This window comes from Electrophorus electricus, chromosome 1 (genome assembly GCF_013358815.1).
Source record: "Electrophorus electricus isolate fEleEle1 chromosome 1, fEleEle1.pri, whole genome shotgun sequence".
NCBI lineage: Eukaryota > Metazoa > Chordata > Actinopteri > Gymnotiformes > Gymnotidae > Electrophorus > Electrophorus electricus.
Genome location: NC_049535.1, coordinates 32,070,068 through 32,087,567, shown reverse-complemented (window position 1 = coordinate 32,087,567; position 17,500 = coordinate 32,070,068). Strand labels below are relative to the sequence as shown.

Below are 17,500 nucleotides of genomic sequence, written 5' to 3'. Positions count from 1 at the left end.
TAAAATGCTGTGGTGTAGTGTGCTAGGTATAGTGAGCTGTGGTGTGGTGTGCTAGGTGTAGTGAGCTGTGGTATAAAGTGCTGTGGTGTAGTGTGCTGTGGTATAAAGTGCTGTGGTGTAGGGTACTAGGTGCAGTGTGCTGTGGTGTAGTGTGCTAGGTGTAGGGTGCTAGGTGTAGTGAGCTGTGGTGTAGGGTGCTAGGTGTAGTGAGCTGTGGTGTAGGGTACTAGGTGTAGTGAGCTGTGGTATAAAGTGCTGTGGTGTAGGGTACTGAGTGTAGGGTGCTAGGTGTAGTGAGCTGTGGTGTAGGGTGCTAGGTGTAGTGAGCTGTGGTGTAGGGTGCTAGGTGTAGGGTACTAGGTGTAGTGAGCTGTGGTGTAGGGTGCTAGGTGTAGTGAGCTGTGGTATAGGGTGCTAGGTGTAGTGAGCTGTGGTATAAAGTGCTGTGGTGTAGGGTACTGAGTGTAGGGTGCTAGGTGTAGTGAGCTGTGGTGTAGGGTACTGAGTGTAGGGTGCTAGGTGTAGTGAGCTGTGGTGTAGGGTACTGAGTGTAGGGTGCTAGGTGTAGTGAGCTGTGGTGTAGGGTACTGAGTGTAGGGTGCTAGGTGTAGTGAGCTGTGGTGTAGGGTACTGAGTGTAGGGTGCTAGGTGTAGTGAGCTGTGGTATAAAGTGCTGTGGTATGTGGTATAATGAGAGTAGAGTTCTAAAGTAATGAGCTACAGCCCCTGCTCAGCCTCTGACACATTACCCTATTAACACTCCGCCTCCTTCTCTCCCTCTCTCTGACTCCTTGTTTCTCTCTGTCACTCCTTCCCTCTTTATCTCTCCTCTTTCTCTGCCTGCTCTCTCTTTCTTTCACCTTTTTAAATCTCGCTCTCTCCCTTCTTCTTTTCCTTTGCTGTCTCCTTTTTGGTTTTCAGGTCAGCATTGTCTTTTAGCTCCAGACACATTCTTTCTCATCTGTGAATAATTCTCTCCATCAGTGACAGAAGTGAAGGAGAGAGACTCTGCTAGCTCTGGTACTGTTCTGCTGTGAATAATAAACCTAACCTACAGACCAAACAACAATATAGAAAATAAATACTGAGTAGTAGATCAAAAACAAACACACACACACACACACACACAACACGGTTATTAATATCCTCATTGAAAAACATCTTTGCTATGTATGCAGGTATGACCTTAAAGGTGGTAAATATATTGGTTTCTTCAGGGGATATATGATGCACATTCCCGATCTGAAAATCTTAAAAAAAAAAACCAAAAAAAAAAACCAAGCAAACAAAAAAAACATAAATAAATAAATAGAATATCTTTATTTAGTTATTTAAAACTGAGCCTGAAAAAAAAAGATTTTTAAAAAACTAGATATAATCAGGAGGACAATAAGGAGGACAATAAGATGTCTAACTATGGACCATTTAGGGTATGTTTGTGGTTTACATGTGTGTGCGTTGTGTGTTGTGAGTGAGCGTAGTTAAGAAAGCTCTAGAAAATCACTAGCTGGTTTTCAATGGGACAGGTGTGTGCAAAGTTAAGCGTGGATTCTGGAAATCCCAGAATCCTCTTTGCCAGTCTTTTCTCTTGAGAGGACTACTTTATTTTTTGTTGTTCGCACCAAGGAGAGAGGAAAATGAGGACGGACCCATTGGCCAAAGCATGTTGTACAACCTTGAAATGTGTCCTGCCTGCCTCCTGCATTTCTGCCACTTTCTTCTGAAAGTTCATTAAGACCAATGAGTAGCTTTTATTTTTTTATTTATTCAGTTATTCTATTGATTCAGTAAATGATCATCTTAGTAGAATCAATCCATAGCTGTTTTTAACTGATCACTAACAGTGACTCTTCTTTGAGATGGAAACTGGACTCTCCTGCACGTACGCATTATGGTGACGGGGTCTCCCCTCGTTGGGACTTCCTGGTACACTCAGGAATCCAGAGACCTCCCCAAAGGACCTACGACTGAGGACCTTAACTGGGACGGACCCGCTCGCACTTGCTGGACGTGTATTTTCGGGGAGAAAAAGATTCTGCCATAGTATTTTATTTTTGTATCATTGCAGGCTGGTTTTGTTTGGTTGTATTCGGCATGTGTCCGCTCCCATTACGCAACACCGAGAGTTCACACGCGTTAATTCACAAGGACACACCTTCGTGTTCCTGTTAGTTTCTGTGTACCTACGTGTTTGTGGGAGTGTTCTTTTTGTACTGATATGCATTTGTCTGTTCTGTTTTGTTTGTGTGTTTGTTTTTATGTGTATGCCTGTGCATCTGTGTCTGTCACCGTGATCCTGTGTATGACATGTTCTGGTGCCCCCCCCCGCTCCACTGCAAATCTTGTTAAAGCAAAACATGTCTAATGTTGTGTGTGTCAGAGGAGCACAGTAGGCACTGAGTGCAATGTGGCTACTCACCATAGATAATGCTAGTGTCTCCACCCATGGGACCCGCCCCCTGGCTAGTGTCTCCACCCATGGGACCCGCCCCCTGGCTAGTATCTCCGGCCATGGGACTCGCCCCCTGGCTAGTGTCTCCACCCATGGGATCCGCCCCATGACTAGTGTCTCCGCCCATGGGACCCACCCCCGACTAGCTTAAACAGGTGGCCATGGAAGATGAGAACTAAAACGTTAGACACGTTTTTAATTCTTTTTCGTGGAGGGAGACAGCGTAGCTCCATCTCTTTCTAAGAGATTTCTAAGCATTCCTCCCCACACCGTGACAGAGACGGCCCCTCCCACATCACGCCTCTCCTCACCACAGCCTGGGACGTCAAACCCGCTTCTTCACACACTAGAGCCATTAGGATGACCCCAAGGCTGCTTTAGTCAACAGCAACCAATCACGTCTCGGTCTGATCTCCAGTCCCGCCACGCTGTCCGTGTGTTGTTACCACTTCCAAACCCACAGTAAAGCCACTGCCATTAGACTGCTAGAGCAGACTGCCTTTTAGAGAGGGAAAAACTCATGTCTGTGTGTGGCTGTAGCATTCGGTTACCGAGACAGGTAACATTGAGTTACAACCAATACTGCACACACATACACACTTAAACTGTTATATAGCAACCATATTAAAAACTTTAGCGTCCATTTCTCTCTCTCACTCCCGCTCTTTCTCTCTCTCTCTGTCCTCGATTTATGTTTCCAATCTGATTTCAGGCCAAGCTAGAGAGCACTTATAGACTTTCTGGCACACACACACACACACATACACACACACACAGTCTGGTAGAGTGTGAAGGTGTGTGTGTGATATCATATATCAACCCTTGTTGTTTTCCAAGACACCATTGATCCCCTGCCCCACCAAAACACTCCAGGCCCTTTAGAACATCTGTGCTGCTCTCTCTCTCTCTCTCTCTCTCTCTCGTTCTGTCATTCCCTCTGTTTTTCTCTCTATGCTTATTGTTTTTTCTCTTTCTCTGGTTTTGGTTCTTCCTTAGATTCTCTCTCTCTCTCCCTCCATCACTCACAGTCTCTCTCCCCCTCCATCACTCACTCTCTTCCTCCGTCACTCACTCTCTATCATTCTCTCTCTCTCCCTCCGTTGCGCTCTCTCTCTCTCTCCTCCTCTCCTTTCTTGCTCTTGGTGTCAGTACAACTCTGAATGACCACAGGGAAACGTATTTGCATGCCTATATTAACATGGATGATGTCAACTTGATGCAATGATTATTAAACACGTGATGCTCAAAGCAAAAACTCACAGAGAACTTGACACTAATACTGCTAATGACAAACACAGTGACCTAGCAGTCCTGATCGGTATGAGAATAACGTTGTTAATACTGTATATCTTCCTTGAATTGATAGAAGAGTTTCTGTTTTTTCTGTTTTGTTTGATTTATTTCTTTAAAATGTTTATTTTTTATGAGATAAAGATGAGATTTTAAGAAAAGTACAAGAATAAATGCAATGCTGTCAGGGTGAAATTTTCAGCTAAAAATCTGAGAAGGAGAAGGAGGAGAAGAAGACGATGATGATGATGATGATGATGATTTGAGTGATGAAGCATACAGTAGAGAGTTGAAGCAGGGGTGGGATGAAATAAAAGACATGTACCAAAACCACGCTGTCGTTGTGTTATTTTCCAGGACGTTTGCTGCCATCATCTTGGTTCTCTGGGGTTTTGGTGTTGGAGTCCACTGTTCTCCATCTCTCTCTCCTGCTGCTGTGTGTGCTGTTGTGTAATTATTTAGCTCCCACTATAAATCCTTAATGCTCGGACATTACACTCTCCCCCCTGTACACTAACCCCCTTGTACACTAACCCCCCAGTACACTAACCCCCCAGTACACTAACCCCCCGGTACACTCTCCCCCCTGTACACTAACCCCCTTGTACACTAACCCCCCGGTACACTCTCCCCCCTGTACACTAACCCCCTTGTACACTAACCCCCCAGTACACTCTCCCCCCTGTACACTAACCCCCCAGTACACTAACCCCCCGGTACACTCTCCCCCCTGTACACTCTCCCCCCTGTACACTAACCCCCTTGTACACTAACCCTCTGTTCACTAACCCCCTGTTCACTAACCGCCCTGTTCACTAACCCTACCTGTACAATAACCCCCATACACTAACCCCCCCTCTACACTAACTGCCCTGTTCACTAACCCTACCTGTACAATAACCCCCATACACTAACCCCCCCTCTACACTAACCGCCCTGTTCACTAACCCTACCTGTACAATAACCCCCATACACTAACCCCCCCTCTACACTAACCGCCCTGTTCACTAACCCTACCTGTACAATAACCCCCATACACTAACCCCCCCTCTACACTAACCGCCCTGTTCACTAACCCTACCTGTACAATAACCCCCATACACTAACCCCCCCTCTACACTAACCGCCCTGTTCACTAACCCTACCTGTACAATAACCCCCATCCACTAACCCCCCCTCTACACTAACCGCCCTGTTCACTAACCCTACCTGTACAATAACCCCCATACACTAACCCCCCCTCTACACTAACCACCCTGTTCACTAACCCTACCTGTACAATAACCCCCATACACTAACCCCCCCTCTACACTAACCCCCTGTTCACTAACCTCCCTGTTCACTCCGCCCCTGTGCACAGGTGAGCTGGAGCAACTCAGTCTCTCTGTAGGCATACTGCAGCGTGTGGGACACACCCATACAGAGCACTCCTTATCTGGAGGTTTTCACTTGGTCAGTGTTACTCTATTCTCTCTCTCTAACTCTCTCCTCCTCCTTCTGTCTCTCTCCTGCCTTTCTTTCTCTCTATTCCCCTTTCCATCTCTCTCTCTCTCTCTCTCTCATACCTCCAGCTCTCCCATCAGCCTGTTTCTCTCATCTGTCTCTCTCCTTGGCAAGCTTTGTGTGAATGGGTGGGGTTGGTGTTGTAGGATGCTCCACCACCCTGAACCCACAGCACCCCGATGCTCTCCCAGCGTCAGGCCATGCTCTCTGACTCACAAACAGAAACACACACTGACACTCAGCCAGGGAGCCACAGAGGTGGGCAGTGTGTTGGAGCCTGTTAGTATGTCAGAGAGAGAGACAGAGAGAGAGAGAGAGAGAGAGAGAGAGGGAGGAGGACGAGAGAGGGAGGGAGGGAGAGAGAGTTTCAAAGAGTGCAACAGAATGAGAGCAGGACAGAAAGGTGATCGGGAGAAAGGGATGGAACTAAAAGACGACATTGGAATACGAGTTTGGAAGGGTGTGCTGGAAAGACAGCTGAGCAGGGAAGAGGGGGAGGAGGAGAGGAGAGGGGGAGGAGAGGAGAGGGGAAGGAAAACGAAGAACTGAATGAGGAGAGGAGAAGATGGAAGGAGGAGGTAAAAGAAGTAGGAGGGTAGGGGTGTGTGTGTGTGTGTACAGATAGCAGCTGCAGCCTTCAAAATAAGCAAGAATAGCATGGCTGAACCCACTGCACCAAGGTGAAGATATGGTGCTTATCATCACTTCACACACACGTATGTATACACATGCATGCACATATGCACACACACACACACACACACACACACAGGAGGGGCTGGGGCAGCCACTGTCTCCATGGCAACATTCCCACAGCGTAAAAAAGATCATTTAGTCAGAAAGACATTTCACTCAGTCAAGTGAGCCGAGAGAGAGAACCCGGGAGGAGAAGGTAGCAACCAAGGGTATGACAGGGCTGTTTGCTTCATGTTGCACAAATGTGATGGTGAAATGATCTTTAAGGCTCATCATTAGAGCTTCGGCACTGCCTGGTGCTCTGTAGATGCTGATTCTGTAGGAGGTGATGATTCAATCTAATGTCGTTCCGCCTGTCTACAGTCTGTTTCCTGACCTGTACAGTCTCTCTGTGAGAGAGGGCTGAGGACAAACACAGGAGACTAGGGCGCTGTGGAGCAAAAGGACAATCACTGCCTCCCACCCAGGGATCAGATCTCAAGTCCAGTCCACCCCGAGTCCAGCCCACAGTGATCCAGTCCATAGTGAGTGCAGGTCACCTCAAGTCCTGCCCAGAGTGATCCAGTCCATAGTGAGTACAGGTCACCCCGAGTCCAGCCCACAGTGATCCAGTCCATAGTGAGTGCACGTCACCTCAAGTCCTGCCCAGAGTGATCCAGTCCATGGTGAATCCAGTCCACTGTGACTCTACTCCACATTCACTCTAGTCCATAGTGAGTCCAATCCAAAGTGAATCTAATCTACATTGAGTCCAGTCCAGTCTGTATTCAGTCCATAGGGAGTCCAGTCCAAGGTGACTCAAGTCCATAGTGAAACAAGTCTACTATGAGTCCAGTCCACAAGGAGCATAGTCCATAGTGATTCCAGTCCAGAGGGAATTTTATCTACAGTGAGTGCAGTCTACAATGAGTCCAGCTCTTAGTGAGTCTACCCCGAGTCCAGTCCTCCATGAGTCCAGTCCACAGTTAGTCCAATCCAGAGTGAATCTAATTTACATGAGAGTCTTGTCCACAGTGAGTTACTTCAGCTACAAATAAATACATATTCATGCCTCAATCATCAAAACAAATTAGAGCAAATGTTCCCTGAGCTTCATTATTCTTGCACTTTCCTCAAGAGCTTTTCTTAATCCATACACCTGCTCATCATTACGCATACACATCACCTGCACCAGCTCCTGCCTCAGAGCGGAACCATTAGGGAAGTCCACGCTGCAGTCCCAGTGCCCCAGTTAATGGTGGCCTGTTACCTGTCCGAGCTTCCAGATGGTCTGTGTCTCCCGAGGGGGTGCTCTGGGTCAGGCCTTGTGTGTCAGGCCACACCAGCTGGTAGAGATGTTTCCTGAGAGCACCAGCAGATGTCTACAAAAAGGCCGCACATCCTTACAGAACAGCCAGCTGACACAACTCGAGGGAGTTTGAATTACTACACACAACAGCAGCAACAACAACAGTAATAATAAGCAACCCAGGGTTGCTTTAGACAAAGAGACATTGTCAACTTAAATGAGAAACTCAACAAAATAAGAAAAGAGATTTGTTTTCAGTTGAGCTTAAAAGGAAATGAGAACAGATGCAAAGAAGCAGATAAAGTGTTGCATAGTTTGGGAGCCATGACACTGAAAGCTAAGCAACCAGCAGTGACCAATCTGCGTTTTGGGACAGTCAGTCAGAAGATAAACATCAGGGGACCTATAAGTGTTTGTGCAGGCCAATATGGATGTGAGATTTCAGCTAAACATGGAGGAACTAGACCGTGTCAAGATTTGCAGGAGGAATTTACACTGGATACACAGTGGGACACATGGCCAGTGGAACTAATAGAACTGGGTGATGTGAGCTGAATTTTGGATAAAGTGAACAGAACAGCTGGTGTGCTGGAAGTTGATGCCATTAAAAGGGAGCTGAAGTAGTGTAACCTGAAGCACACAACAGCATGGGGCACTGTGTGGGCGTCCTTCCTGGCGAGCAGGTCTGAAGATGAGCAAAGGGATTACAGACAGGGCCCACTATGGGTTTGACCCGAGACCTGAGAATCAAATCGTTATGGACAAGTTAGCTTATGGACAACTGTTGAAGATTGCACAATCACACCATCTAAGTTAAGAGTGAAGTCAGGAAAATCGAATCTTGCTGCCTTGTACCCAATAAGTAATACTGCGAGAAAAGTGACCTTCATTGGGTGTCTGGCGTCTTGAGTGCTGGCTTTGGTGCTCACAGGTCTACGTACCATCAGTGTGACACTGGAAATTAAGTCCATGATCTGAAAGGGAGGCGATGACAAAGCTCGGCTCAAGGACTGATCCCTGGGGGATACCTAGTCTCACAGCACTGACAGGAGATTTGTGTTTACGAAGAGAAAAAACTGAGCTCCTGTTCTTATACTCTGGACCCGATAAGAGCATTACATTTTGGAACCGGGCTAAAGCAAACCTAAGATAAATGTTTCAAGACTGTTTTTAAAGTGCTAAGGAACATGCCAATTTATAGGGTAACAGTAAATGGACTAGACTAGTGAAAATGCATTTCAATTACCCAAGTATCCTCAGACATCATAACTGAAATATCAGGCATAATAAACATATCTTGCAATACTTGTAATCCGTTATTTTACACCGCTGAGGTTTTTTAAAACGCATGCTTCTGCCTATTTACCATCGTAGGGCTAAAAAGAGAAAGCAGCCCATTTTCCAAACTGTGCTACTCTACCAATGAAAGCCCAGAGGCCGGATTTCAGTATCCCGCCAAAGCCCATTTCCTATTACCGTCCCTAAAGCGGACGGCTCCGCGCCTCGATGCACGAGCTGGGAGAACGTTCTGCCGTTGGAACGGGAAGTTCGAGCGCGCACCCGCCGCGGTGCACAGAAGGCACAGTTAGCTCGCGGCAGCACGCTGCAGTTCCGGTTTGATAGCAGGCCGGATTGGCCCGGGGGACAACTCCGGAATTATTCATTTTCCTGCGGCTAGGCGCAACAAGGATAGGGAACAGGTGGTCAGACCTGGAAATACAGTTGTGTACGATCATCTACCTCCGCGATAGCGTTAGAACCGAGCTCGTATTTGGACACAGCCTAACACAACGGGGACCACTGACCCGCAGGAAAGTAAAACAATCTAGCCTATATGGCCACCTGAGAATGACTTACAGTTGCGTTAGTTAACACTTTTCCAACTATTCTGTTTGAGTCTGCTGACATCTGGTGTTTGCGAAGCTGAGTGCACTCAAATGGCACACACACACACACACACACACTTTTATTCTTTATCATTTAAAGAGAACACAGTAGCATAATAAACTCAAGTTAGAATGTTTAAGCGCAAATATGGGAATTTCTGTGTCGACCTCTGTGGTAAATAGTCCAAAGTATAATTGTTTAAAATATTACCTCATATATTAGCCTATATTATATGATGTTATATTATAATAACTATATTATATATTATAGGCACAATGATTTATTAGCCCACAAAATCACATGTGTACAGTTATCGCTCGGTTGTCGATTCACCGACCTAGATCGTCTTTTTCCCCCAAGTCCATTTCGTCAATAGCCGAGTCCTAAATCTGGTTTGTTGCCATCACGGTATTGTTCAGCGAATATTTTGAAAGTGTTGCAAAAATGTCTAATGAACCTACCAAAGTATAAATTAAACGATTCTGGACCTGAAGATTAATATACTGAATTCTTGTGTGGTATAAAAAATAAGCACCAGGTAAGATGCCTGATCGTTAGCTAGCTAGCTCCCGTTCTATTTAGCCAGGAAGCTAACGCTAGCCAGCCAGCCAGATATTGGCAGTGGGATAGTTAGCAGTTAGCCATTTTACAAGATACACAGTTTTAGTTTAAGAGCTTAAATAATTACGTGTGAAATTTAGTTACATTTCAAGCTTCCATACTGTGATAGATATCTGAAGACTGAGTTGTTGGATGCCAGCTGCAGCTACTAAGCAGCTAACGCTAGCTAGCCAGGTTTCTTAATACCGCTGGTTTGTATAAATAATTAAAATATGGCTTGTTGACTAGCTAGCTTTGTTAATTCGCTATTTTAATAACTTCAGCTCTGTCGTTTAGCTAGCTAATTTAGTGATTATATAATGACTGGTAAGATAAGGTCACGCCAGGCTGCCTTTTGAACACTATCGACGACCGAGACGCTGGTCATGGATTTAAAAGTTCCTTTTCACGTCTGATTCACTCGTAGACCTATGGTGACCCATATGGACACGGCTCCCAAAATCGGGGCGAGCCAAGTTTCGGACGTGGTGTTTGTTATAGAGGGAACCGCAAACCTTGGCCCGTACTTTGAATCCCTGCGAAAGAACTATATACTGCCAGCGATCGAGTAAGTATCGTGAAACATGCTTCGTGTACGTCGGCTCGCACGGAGCAGCATGTCACCGGTCTCCTGAACTCTTGACTGTGTGCAGGTTCTTTAATGGGGGCCCTCCTGCTGAAACGGATTTCGGAGGAGATGTGAGTCTAGGCTGCTTTGAAGTCTTTTGTTCATCTTACCATATCTAGTGTGATTTCTGTTTTAAACATCTCTGTCCGGGCTTACTGCTGTAAACTCATGCTTTGGTAAAACCCCCTTTCCCTTCAGTATGGTGGCACTCAGTATGGACTGGTGGTGTTCAACACAGTGGACTGTGCTCCAGAGTCCTATGTGCAGTGCCATGCTCCTACCAGCTCGGCATTCGAGTTTGTGTCCTGGATTGACAGCATCCAGTAAGAAGCGTGTGTGAATGACTCTGTTAGAATGAATGTCTGCACCTGAACACGAGTGTAATTGAGAGCGTGTGTGAGTGATCGTTACAGTGCTGCTGGGACTTGTAGTTTTATGGTGCTCCCCCCCCCCCCCCCCCCCCCCCCCCCCCAGGTTCATGGGTGGCGGAGCAGAGAGCTGTAGTCTGATTGCTGAGGGTCTGTCTGTAGCTCTACAGCTGTTTGATGATTTTAAGAAGATGAGGGAGCAAATGTGAGTACTTTGACTGCTCTAAATTAAAACACATCACTTACAAAAGCACTTCCACTGTAAGAAAAGGCATGAGAGTTTCTGGTTAGCAATTTTCATAATATAGGTACATGAAATAAAATAACAGTACTATCATATCCAAACACAATGTAAAGTGCTTTATATAAACAAGAATTAATGAAAGAATATAGAGCAAATGAGTATTTAAGTTCAATGAAAATACAGCGCAGTGCAAAAGTTGTAGGCTACCCAAGAAATTATTAGATATTTATCTGCCCAGTATGTATGTGCTGGCAAATAAAAACTCTTAATATATAAATCATATTTTATGGGGTGGTGAAACTCCATGATTTTTCATTTGGACAGTGGTAGCTCCATAGTTAAGGTACTCTACTAGTAACCAGAAGGTTGCCAGTTCAAGTCCCACTGCTACCGCTGTTCCCACTGTTGGACCCCTGGAGCAAGACCCTTAACCCTCAATTGCTCAAATTGTTCTCAGTCATAATTGTAAGTCGCTTTGGATAAAAGCGTCAGCTAAATTCCTTAATGTAAATTTGCGAAAGAGATCTTTCATCTTAAAAGCTAACACACTAAAACACAGCCGAGTCTGTCCACATACAGCTCTGCCTCTCATCAGAACGTGGCTGGCACAAACAAACGAAATTCCCATGGAAACATTGTTTGCTTAAGCAACGAAACGCTTGGATCTGTAGCTCTTAACATGCTTAATTCTGGATGGCCTAAGACTTGTGCACAGTACTGTATTTTAAAGAAAAAGGGAATGTCTGATCTAGAGCTTGATAATGATGATCAGACAGCAGAGACGCACGTGTGACGTAGAGTGTGTAGACTAGGAGCTGTAGTACTAGGAGTCTTGGGAAGACGGCTGGGCTTTCTCTCGAAAGGCAGTGCTCACTGTGCCCACTCTGTGTGCCTTTACAGTGGTCAGACTCATAAGGTGTGTGTGTTGCTGTGTAACTCCCCTCCATACCTGCTGCCTGCTGTGGAGAGCGTCAGTTACACAGGCTGCACCACCGACGGCCTCGTCCAGATCATACGAGACGTGAGTGGCTCTTCAGCACCACGCAGGACTACAATACCCATAACCACCCATTTCCTTTGCTGTTCCTTTCTCCTAAATTATAAGCCTTATGTACGTTATCAGCTGTGTTTTTTTATTTCTTCCTTTGATGTATGTAATACTTCTAACTCATCCAAATGAGAAGTGTGAGGCTGCTACTATACCTTCTGACCTTCTACCGTACATGTATATCTACTAGATATTCTATACATCTGACCTCTTGCCTTCGTGACCTCCACTTGTGCTTCAGCGGGGAATCCACTTCTCTGTTGTCGCACCACGGAAGCTCCCGGCACTCCGGGCCCTCTTTGAGCGGGCTTCTCCAGTCGGCGGGGCAGCGGAGTCTTCCCACCCTGACTATAGCCAGGACCCCTTCCACATGGTGTTGATCCGCGGTATAGCGCTTCCGGGTATGAACCCATCTCGGATCTTGTGGCTGACCGAGTCCTTCGGAGATTTTTGGGGAGATTTGTTCTGTTTCATCTCTTTATCTTATTTTTCCCCCCAGGATGTATGAAACCATCTGAAGATAATCTGAGAGAGATTAGTCACACCTAACAGTAATAATCTGGTCTTTCCTGAATCAGTTGCTCCTGGAGGGGGTTCTGGCGCAGTACCTCTCAAACCCGTTCTGCCTCCTCAGCCCCTACCTGTCAGTCAGCCTCCCATTGGTCCCAGCTCGCAGGCTCCGCCTCCAATCAGCACCTCTCACCCGTACCAGGTAGTTCCATGATGGACATGAAGCTTCTCGGGTTTAGCATGTGAAATGTGATGCTTGCAGGTTTCACAAACGGCAGTTAGGTGCACCATGTAAGCTGGATGGTCACCTACGTCCTACCCCACCACTTAATGTGTTTTAAGCTGTGTGTGTAGGTCTCTCCTGATTACTCGGCTTATCGTGTGGGCCAGCACGAGAGTTTAATGCGTTCCTTTCACGTTCTACCCCTCTCTCCTTCGCTCTTTCCCTCCCTCTATGCCTCTCCCTCCCTGTCTCCCTGTCAGCCTCAGGCATCTCTGACTGCGGCCGCGGCAGCAGCTGCCTTGGCTGTGGAGGCGGCCAATAACCAGAAGAGTCGCTGTGAGTTCGCTTCTCGGCATGCACGCGCTCACACTCACACACTCACACTCTCTCTCTCTCTCCATTTCTGTCTCCTCAGCATTTCATCGTCTAATTATCAGTTGTGTCTAGGTTTTATATGTGTATTGATCATACAGTCTCAGTTATTTATGCACTGTTGCGTTTGCTGTAATAATGTACTTGGTACCTCACTGCCGATGCTTTGTGAATCGTCGAGCAGCCTTCAACTCCAGCGATAAATTGAGCACACAAATTTGTTTAAGAAGCATATCATTGGTGATGTGTGGCATGACTTGGACTTTAAACTGTAACTGATACAATTTGTTACAATTTGTGCTTTGGAGTTTCTTATTTAATGGACATTTTTCTTTTTCCCGAATGTGAAAAATTAATTGCCAAGCGTAAGTATGGTAATCCATAGTTAAAATATTCAGAAGTATCCACATTTTTGTAATTTTATAGTTTTGTTCTTTGATTTGTGAGTAAATGAGACAGTTATGCTCAGTGATATTGTACTTTAAAGTCAATGACCTCTTAATATTGCTGTTTCATATCTGACATCAAAGATGTCTGTCTGCAACGTATAATTTGCAAGATTTGATTTGGGTTTTGTAAATGTTGATACTTAGAGGCTTAGCGGGCCTAAATCATATAAAAAATGTCCTTCATTGTCCTTTGTGTATTTTATCCTTTATTCGGTACTTTTAATTATTTGTTAATTGCAGGTAGCTGTTTGTGTTGGTGTTATACTTACCGGTGTCTGACTCTTAGTCCCAGGAATGGTGAACCCAGGCCAACCCTTCAGTGGCCTGCCCACGCTTCCCACGGTGGGAGTCAAACTAACTCCAGCCAGCCAGCCCAGCCTATCCACAGTCACCACGGTGTCCACGCCCATGCTGCCACAGCAACAGGCTGCTCCTCAGCAACAGCAGCAGCCATCGCAAGTCCAGCCCCCCGGCCAGCCCACGCCCAATCAGCAGGCGCCTCAAGCCCCTCAGCAGCAGCCCACAGCCAATCCGCAGGCACCGCCGTCCTCTCAGCCTGGCATGGTAAGGCCTTGCTGAAGCGTCCCGGGCGGCTTGTGCCCACCGTTTAACCTGCGGTTCTAAACCCGTCCCGCCCTGATGCTTCCGCGGGCATGGCCGATTACGGGTCCCCTCGTGCACCAGAGCGCTGGGTGCTCTGCTCTGAACTTTGCTAGTCACATCAAATCAGTAACAGTCATCCTTTTACCATCGCAGATCCCAGGTATTCAGATCCCAGTCCTCAAGCTCCAGGTCCTATGTTTCCCCCCCCGCCCCTTTACCTGGGAGTCAGGTGTGACGGGGAAGTAGCCAACCAGTTACATGAATCATTTAATCCACTACAAGGGATTAAAAGAATCCTGGTACAATTTGGATTTGAATAGCAGGGATTTGAAGAATTAATCAAAGTTTAAAAGTTTTGTATGTAAGCAGGACATAGGAACGCTAAGCCATGCCTTTACGTCCAGCAGGCTGGACTTTTTCAATGATCACATTACTTTAGTTGTCAAATCCTTACATGCAAATTTTTTTTATTTGAAAGTGCTTCACATAAAACACTGAATGGCCTAGGACCAACGTACATCTCTGACTTGCTTGAAGAATAACCGTCTAACGGGCCTCTCGGATCCGTAGCAGCCGGGCAGGTAGTAGTGTCTTAGAACCAGACAAGGCAGCTTTTATTCAGTGTGCTGTCCACAGCTGGAGTAACCTCCCTCCCCATGTTACAAAGGTCCCCCAACGTGGCTATTTTAAGTCCGTATTGTCTTGTTTTCTTGTGCCTTTGTCTAACACTGGACTTTTAATTTTTATTTTCAGCAGTACACTTTTTTTTTTACTTTTAATTCTTAATTTAGGCTGTTTTTTAATCTTTATATTTTTAATTTGAAGTCTTTCAGCACTTGACTTTTTAGCATTTCTTTTTATTCTTAGTTTATTTAACTTTTACATTTTTGTCAATAGTTTGATTTTATTCTTGTAATATATATTTTTTTGGTCAATCTTCCTGAGGTGATGAATCTCGAGAAATGATAAGCTTATTTAATTCTTTTAAGCACTTTGAATTGCCAGTGTGATGGGCGTGAAAACTGCTGTACATATAAGCCTCAGTTCAGTTAGGACAACTGCCGCCAAGCTTACATTTAGTTCTGTTACATCCATTGCTTAGACACTTACAGTTGTCAACTTTCCTGTTGACAGTTGAATTTGGGAATGGCAGACATTAGACTCTTTGTGGGGATTAGAGAGAACAGGAGCCAAACGGTTAGCAAGAACAGGTGTGTTAACGTTAATCTGTGCGATTGTACCCGGAGCTATGTGGAGCTACAGAGGTGACCCTGTGGGCCAAGGCGTGCGTGTGTGTGTGTGTGTGTGCGTGTGTGTGTGTGTGTTCCTTCTCTAATGGGCTTTGGTTGTGTTTTAGCCTGGTGTTTCAGCTGCGCCGGGTGGAGCCAATCCCATCAGTGCACAGCAGGGTGTACCCAACAAGATTGTGGCATGGAGTGGAGTTCTGGAATGGCAGGAGGTGAGGTGTGTGTAAGTGTGTGTGTTTAGTCAATGTTATACAGCTGGCTGGCTTTCTACCTGATCAAATCTCCTTGGTGGCTTACGCTCACATTTACCCTCTCACCTACAGGAGCTCGTCTATCCCCTCGTGCACGCTCACATTTACCCCTTACCTGCACGTTCACATTTACCCTCTCACCTACAGGAGCTCGTCTATCCCCTCGTGCACGCTCACATTTACCCCTTACCTGCACGCTCACATTTACCCTCTCACCTACAGGAGCTCGTCTATCCCCTCGTGCACGCTCACATTTACCCCTTACCTGCACGTTCACATTTACCCTCTCACCTACAGGAGCTCGTCTATCCCCTCGTGCACGCTCACATTTACCCCTTACCTGCACGTTCACATTTACCCTCTCACCTACAGGAGCTCGTCTATCCCCTCGTGCACGCTCACATTTACCCCTTACCTGCACGTTCACATTTACCCTCTCACCTACAGGAGCTCGTGTATCCCCTCGTGCACGCTCACATTTACCCCTTACCTGCACGCTCACATTTACCCTCTCACCCTCTCAGTGGAGGTCCCAGCGTTATTTCTCCCGTGATGCTTTAAGATGTCTGAGCACACTAGCACGTCACACTGGTGTCAGTATGTCTCCAACACAAACAGAGCTACATGCTAACGTCCTCGTACTGAACTGAACACGTGGCTCAGGGTCTGTACTGCACAGCTAATACTGCACTCAGTCCAACTGTTCTGCCCTTGAGCGTTGCCTCTTGCTGTTACTTTGTCTTGTGCGTCCTGACTGACAGAATGCTGTTGGCTCTGCAGGACTAATAATAATAATTGAAATAACTCCCTGCTGTAAAAAAACAAGCACAAAAAGAACGTCTGATGTTATAGTTGGGTCAATAAAACTGATTGGTTAATTAGTTCATATTTGGTATATGCAGCAAGGCAGAGGTTAGTGTAGTAGAGATGTACCAGGTGAGTTGTGCATACCACCAGACTCCTGCATTTGCACTGGCTTTAATAAGGATGTCTTTATTGGCATTTTCGTGGGTGGACGTTTTATCCCTGTGGAGATTTATTTGGCTACGATCCAATCTCCACGAGGTCATTTAGAGCAACATCTGGGTTATGTGGAGACGCATGTGCTCCACCACAAACAACTACAGGTGGGTTTTGACAAGTCAATATAAATGTCTGAGAAAGGTACAGTCACACACTCGACACCTCGTGCACGCGGGTGTGTATGCATTATTGCTGTCTGGCCGGTTGTTTACTGTTCCCACAGGTCACAGCCTTGCTCCTAGTGGGCGTCTGGGTGACTGACCAAACTTGCAACAGGGAGTCATGACACTTCTACTTTCCTCTGTGCTCTACACACGTAGACTTCCAATATTGCCATATGCACGTATTGGCGTTAGGCCTGTCCTGCCTGCTCGGTCACTGATCAGCCGTTATTGATGAGTTATTGACGAGCAGTAGCACGGGTTTGAGTGCGTACATACTGACAGGGAGAAATGACTCCACATTCAGTCTGCACAGACCGTTAACTCTCATCATACGTCCCTGTAAATCCTACTTGGCCAACAAAAGCATTCCTGATTTAGACGTCTGAGGGGAGGTTGTGAGTGTTTGGATGGATGGACTGTGCTGGATCAGGTTTGTATTCCAGAATGTCCCGAGGGAGGAAGCCCAGGTGGCGCTGAGGAGTCTGAAGCTTGGCTGTCTGTCACTGCCGTGGTGTGTCTTAACCTCTGAAGCTTATTTTCTTTGTATCTCCCTCCCTCCCTCCCTCCCTCCCTCCCTCCAGAAGCCCAAGGCCTCCTCTATGGATTCCAACACCAAACTCACGCGTTCGCTGCCCTGTCAAGTGCAAGTCAACC

General features: G+C 46.3%; 2 protein-coding genes across 5 annotated transcripts in view; both read left to right on the top strand.

Annotated features, from left to right (window-relative positions):
- The window catches only part of syt3 (synaptotagmin III), a 41,687-nt gene extending 37,481 nt beyond the window's left edge, over positions 1 to 4,206 (top strand). Inside the window, exon 12 of one of the 2 annotated variants that reach the window (XM_035533548.1) lies at positions 4,100 to 4,206. The gene's annotated coding sequence lies outside the window, so the exon portion shown is untranslated. Of the gene's footprint in view, positions 1 to 921; positions 2,415 to 4,099 lie in introns of those variants that run through there. The other variant, XM_035533544.1, reaches the window with a different exon arrangement.
- Positions 4,207 to 9,445: 5,239 nt separating this feature from the next.
- The window catches only part of med25 (mediator complex subunit 25), a 13,305-nt gene continuing 5,250 nt past the window's right edge, over positions 9,446 to 17,500 (top strand). For 2 of the 3 annotated variants that reach the window (XM_035533537.1, XM_035533530.1), the window contains exons 1-12: positions 9,447 to 9,654; positions 10,144 to 10,284; positions 10,370 to 10,415; positions 10,543 to 10,667; positions 10,819 to 10,917; positions 11,857 to 11,977; positions 12,246 to 12,405; positions 12,583 to 12,716; positions 12,998 to 13,073; positions 13,845 to 14,122; positions 15,519 to 15,620; positions 17,428 to 17,500. The exon at positions 17,428 to 17,500 is cut by the window's right edge and continues 13 nt beyond it. In XM_035533537.1, coding sequence (XP_035389430.1) covers positions 10,148 to 10,284; positions 10,370 to 10,415; positions 10,543 to 10,667; positions 10,819 to 10,917; positions 11,857 to 11,977; positions 12,246 to 12,405; positions 12,583 to 12,716; positions 12,998 to 13,073; positions 13,845 to 14,122; positions 15,519 to 15,620; positions 17,428 to 17,500 — 1,351 coding nt within the window. In that variant the 5' untranslated portion in view covers positions 9,447 to 9,654; positions 10,144 to 10,147. Of the gene's footprint in view, positions 9,655 to 10,143; positions 10,285 to 10,369; positions 10,416 to 10,542; positions 10,668 to 10,818; positions 10,918 to 11,856; positions 11,978 to 12,245; positions 12,406 to 12,582; positions 12,717 to 12,997; positions 13,074 to 13,844; positions 14,123 to 15,518; positions 15,621 to 17,427 lie in introns of all 3 variants that reach the window. The other variant, XM_035533534.1, reaches the window with a different exon arrangement.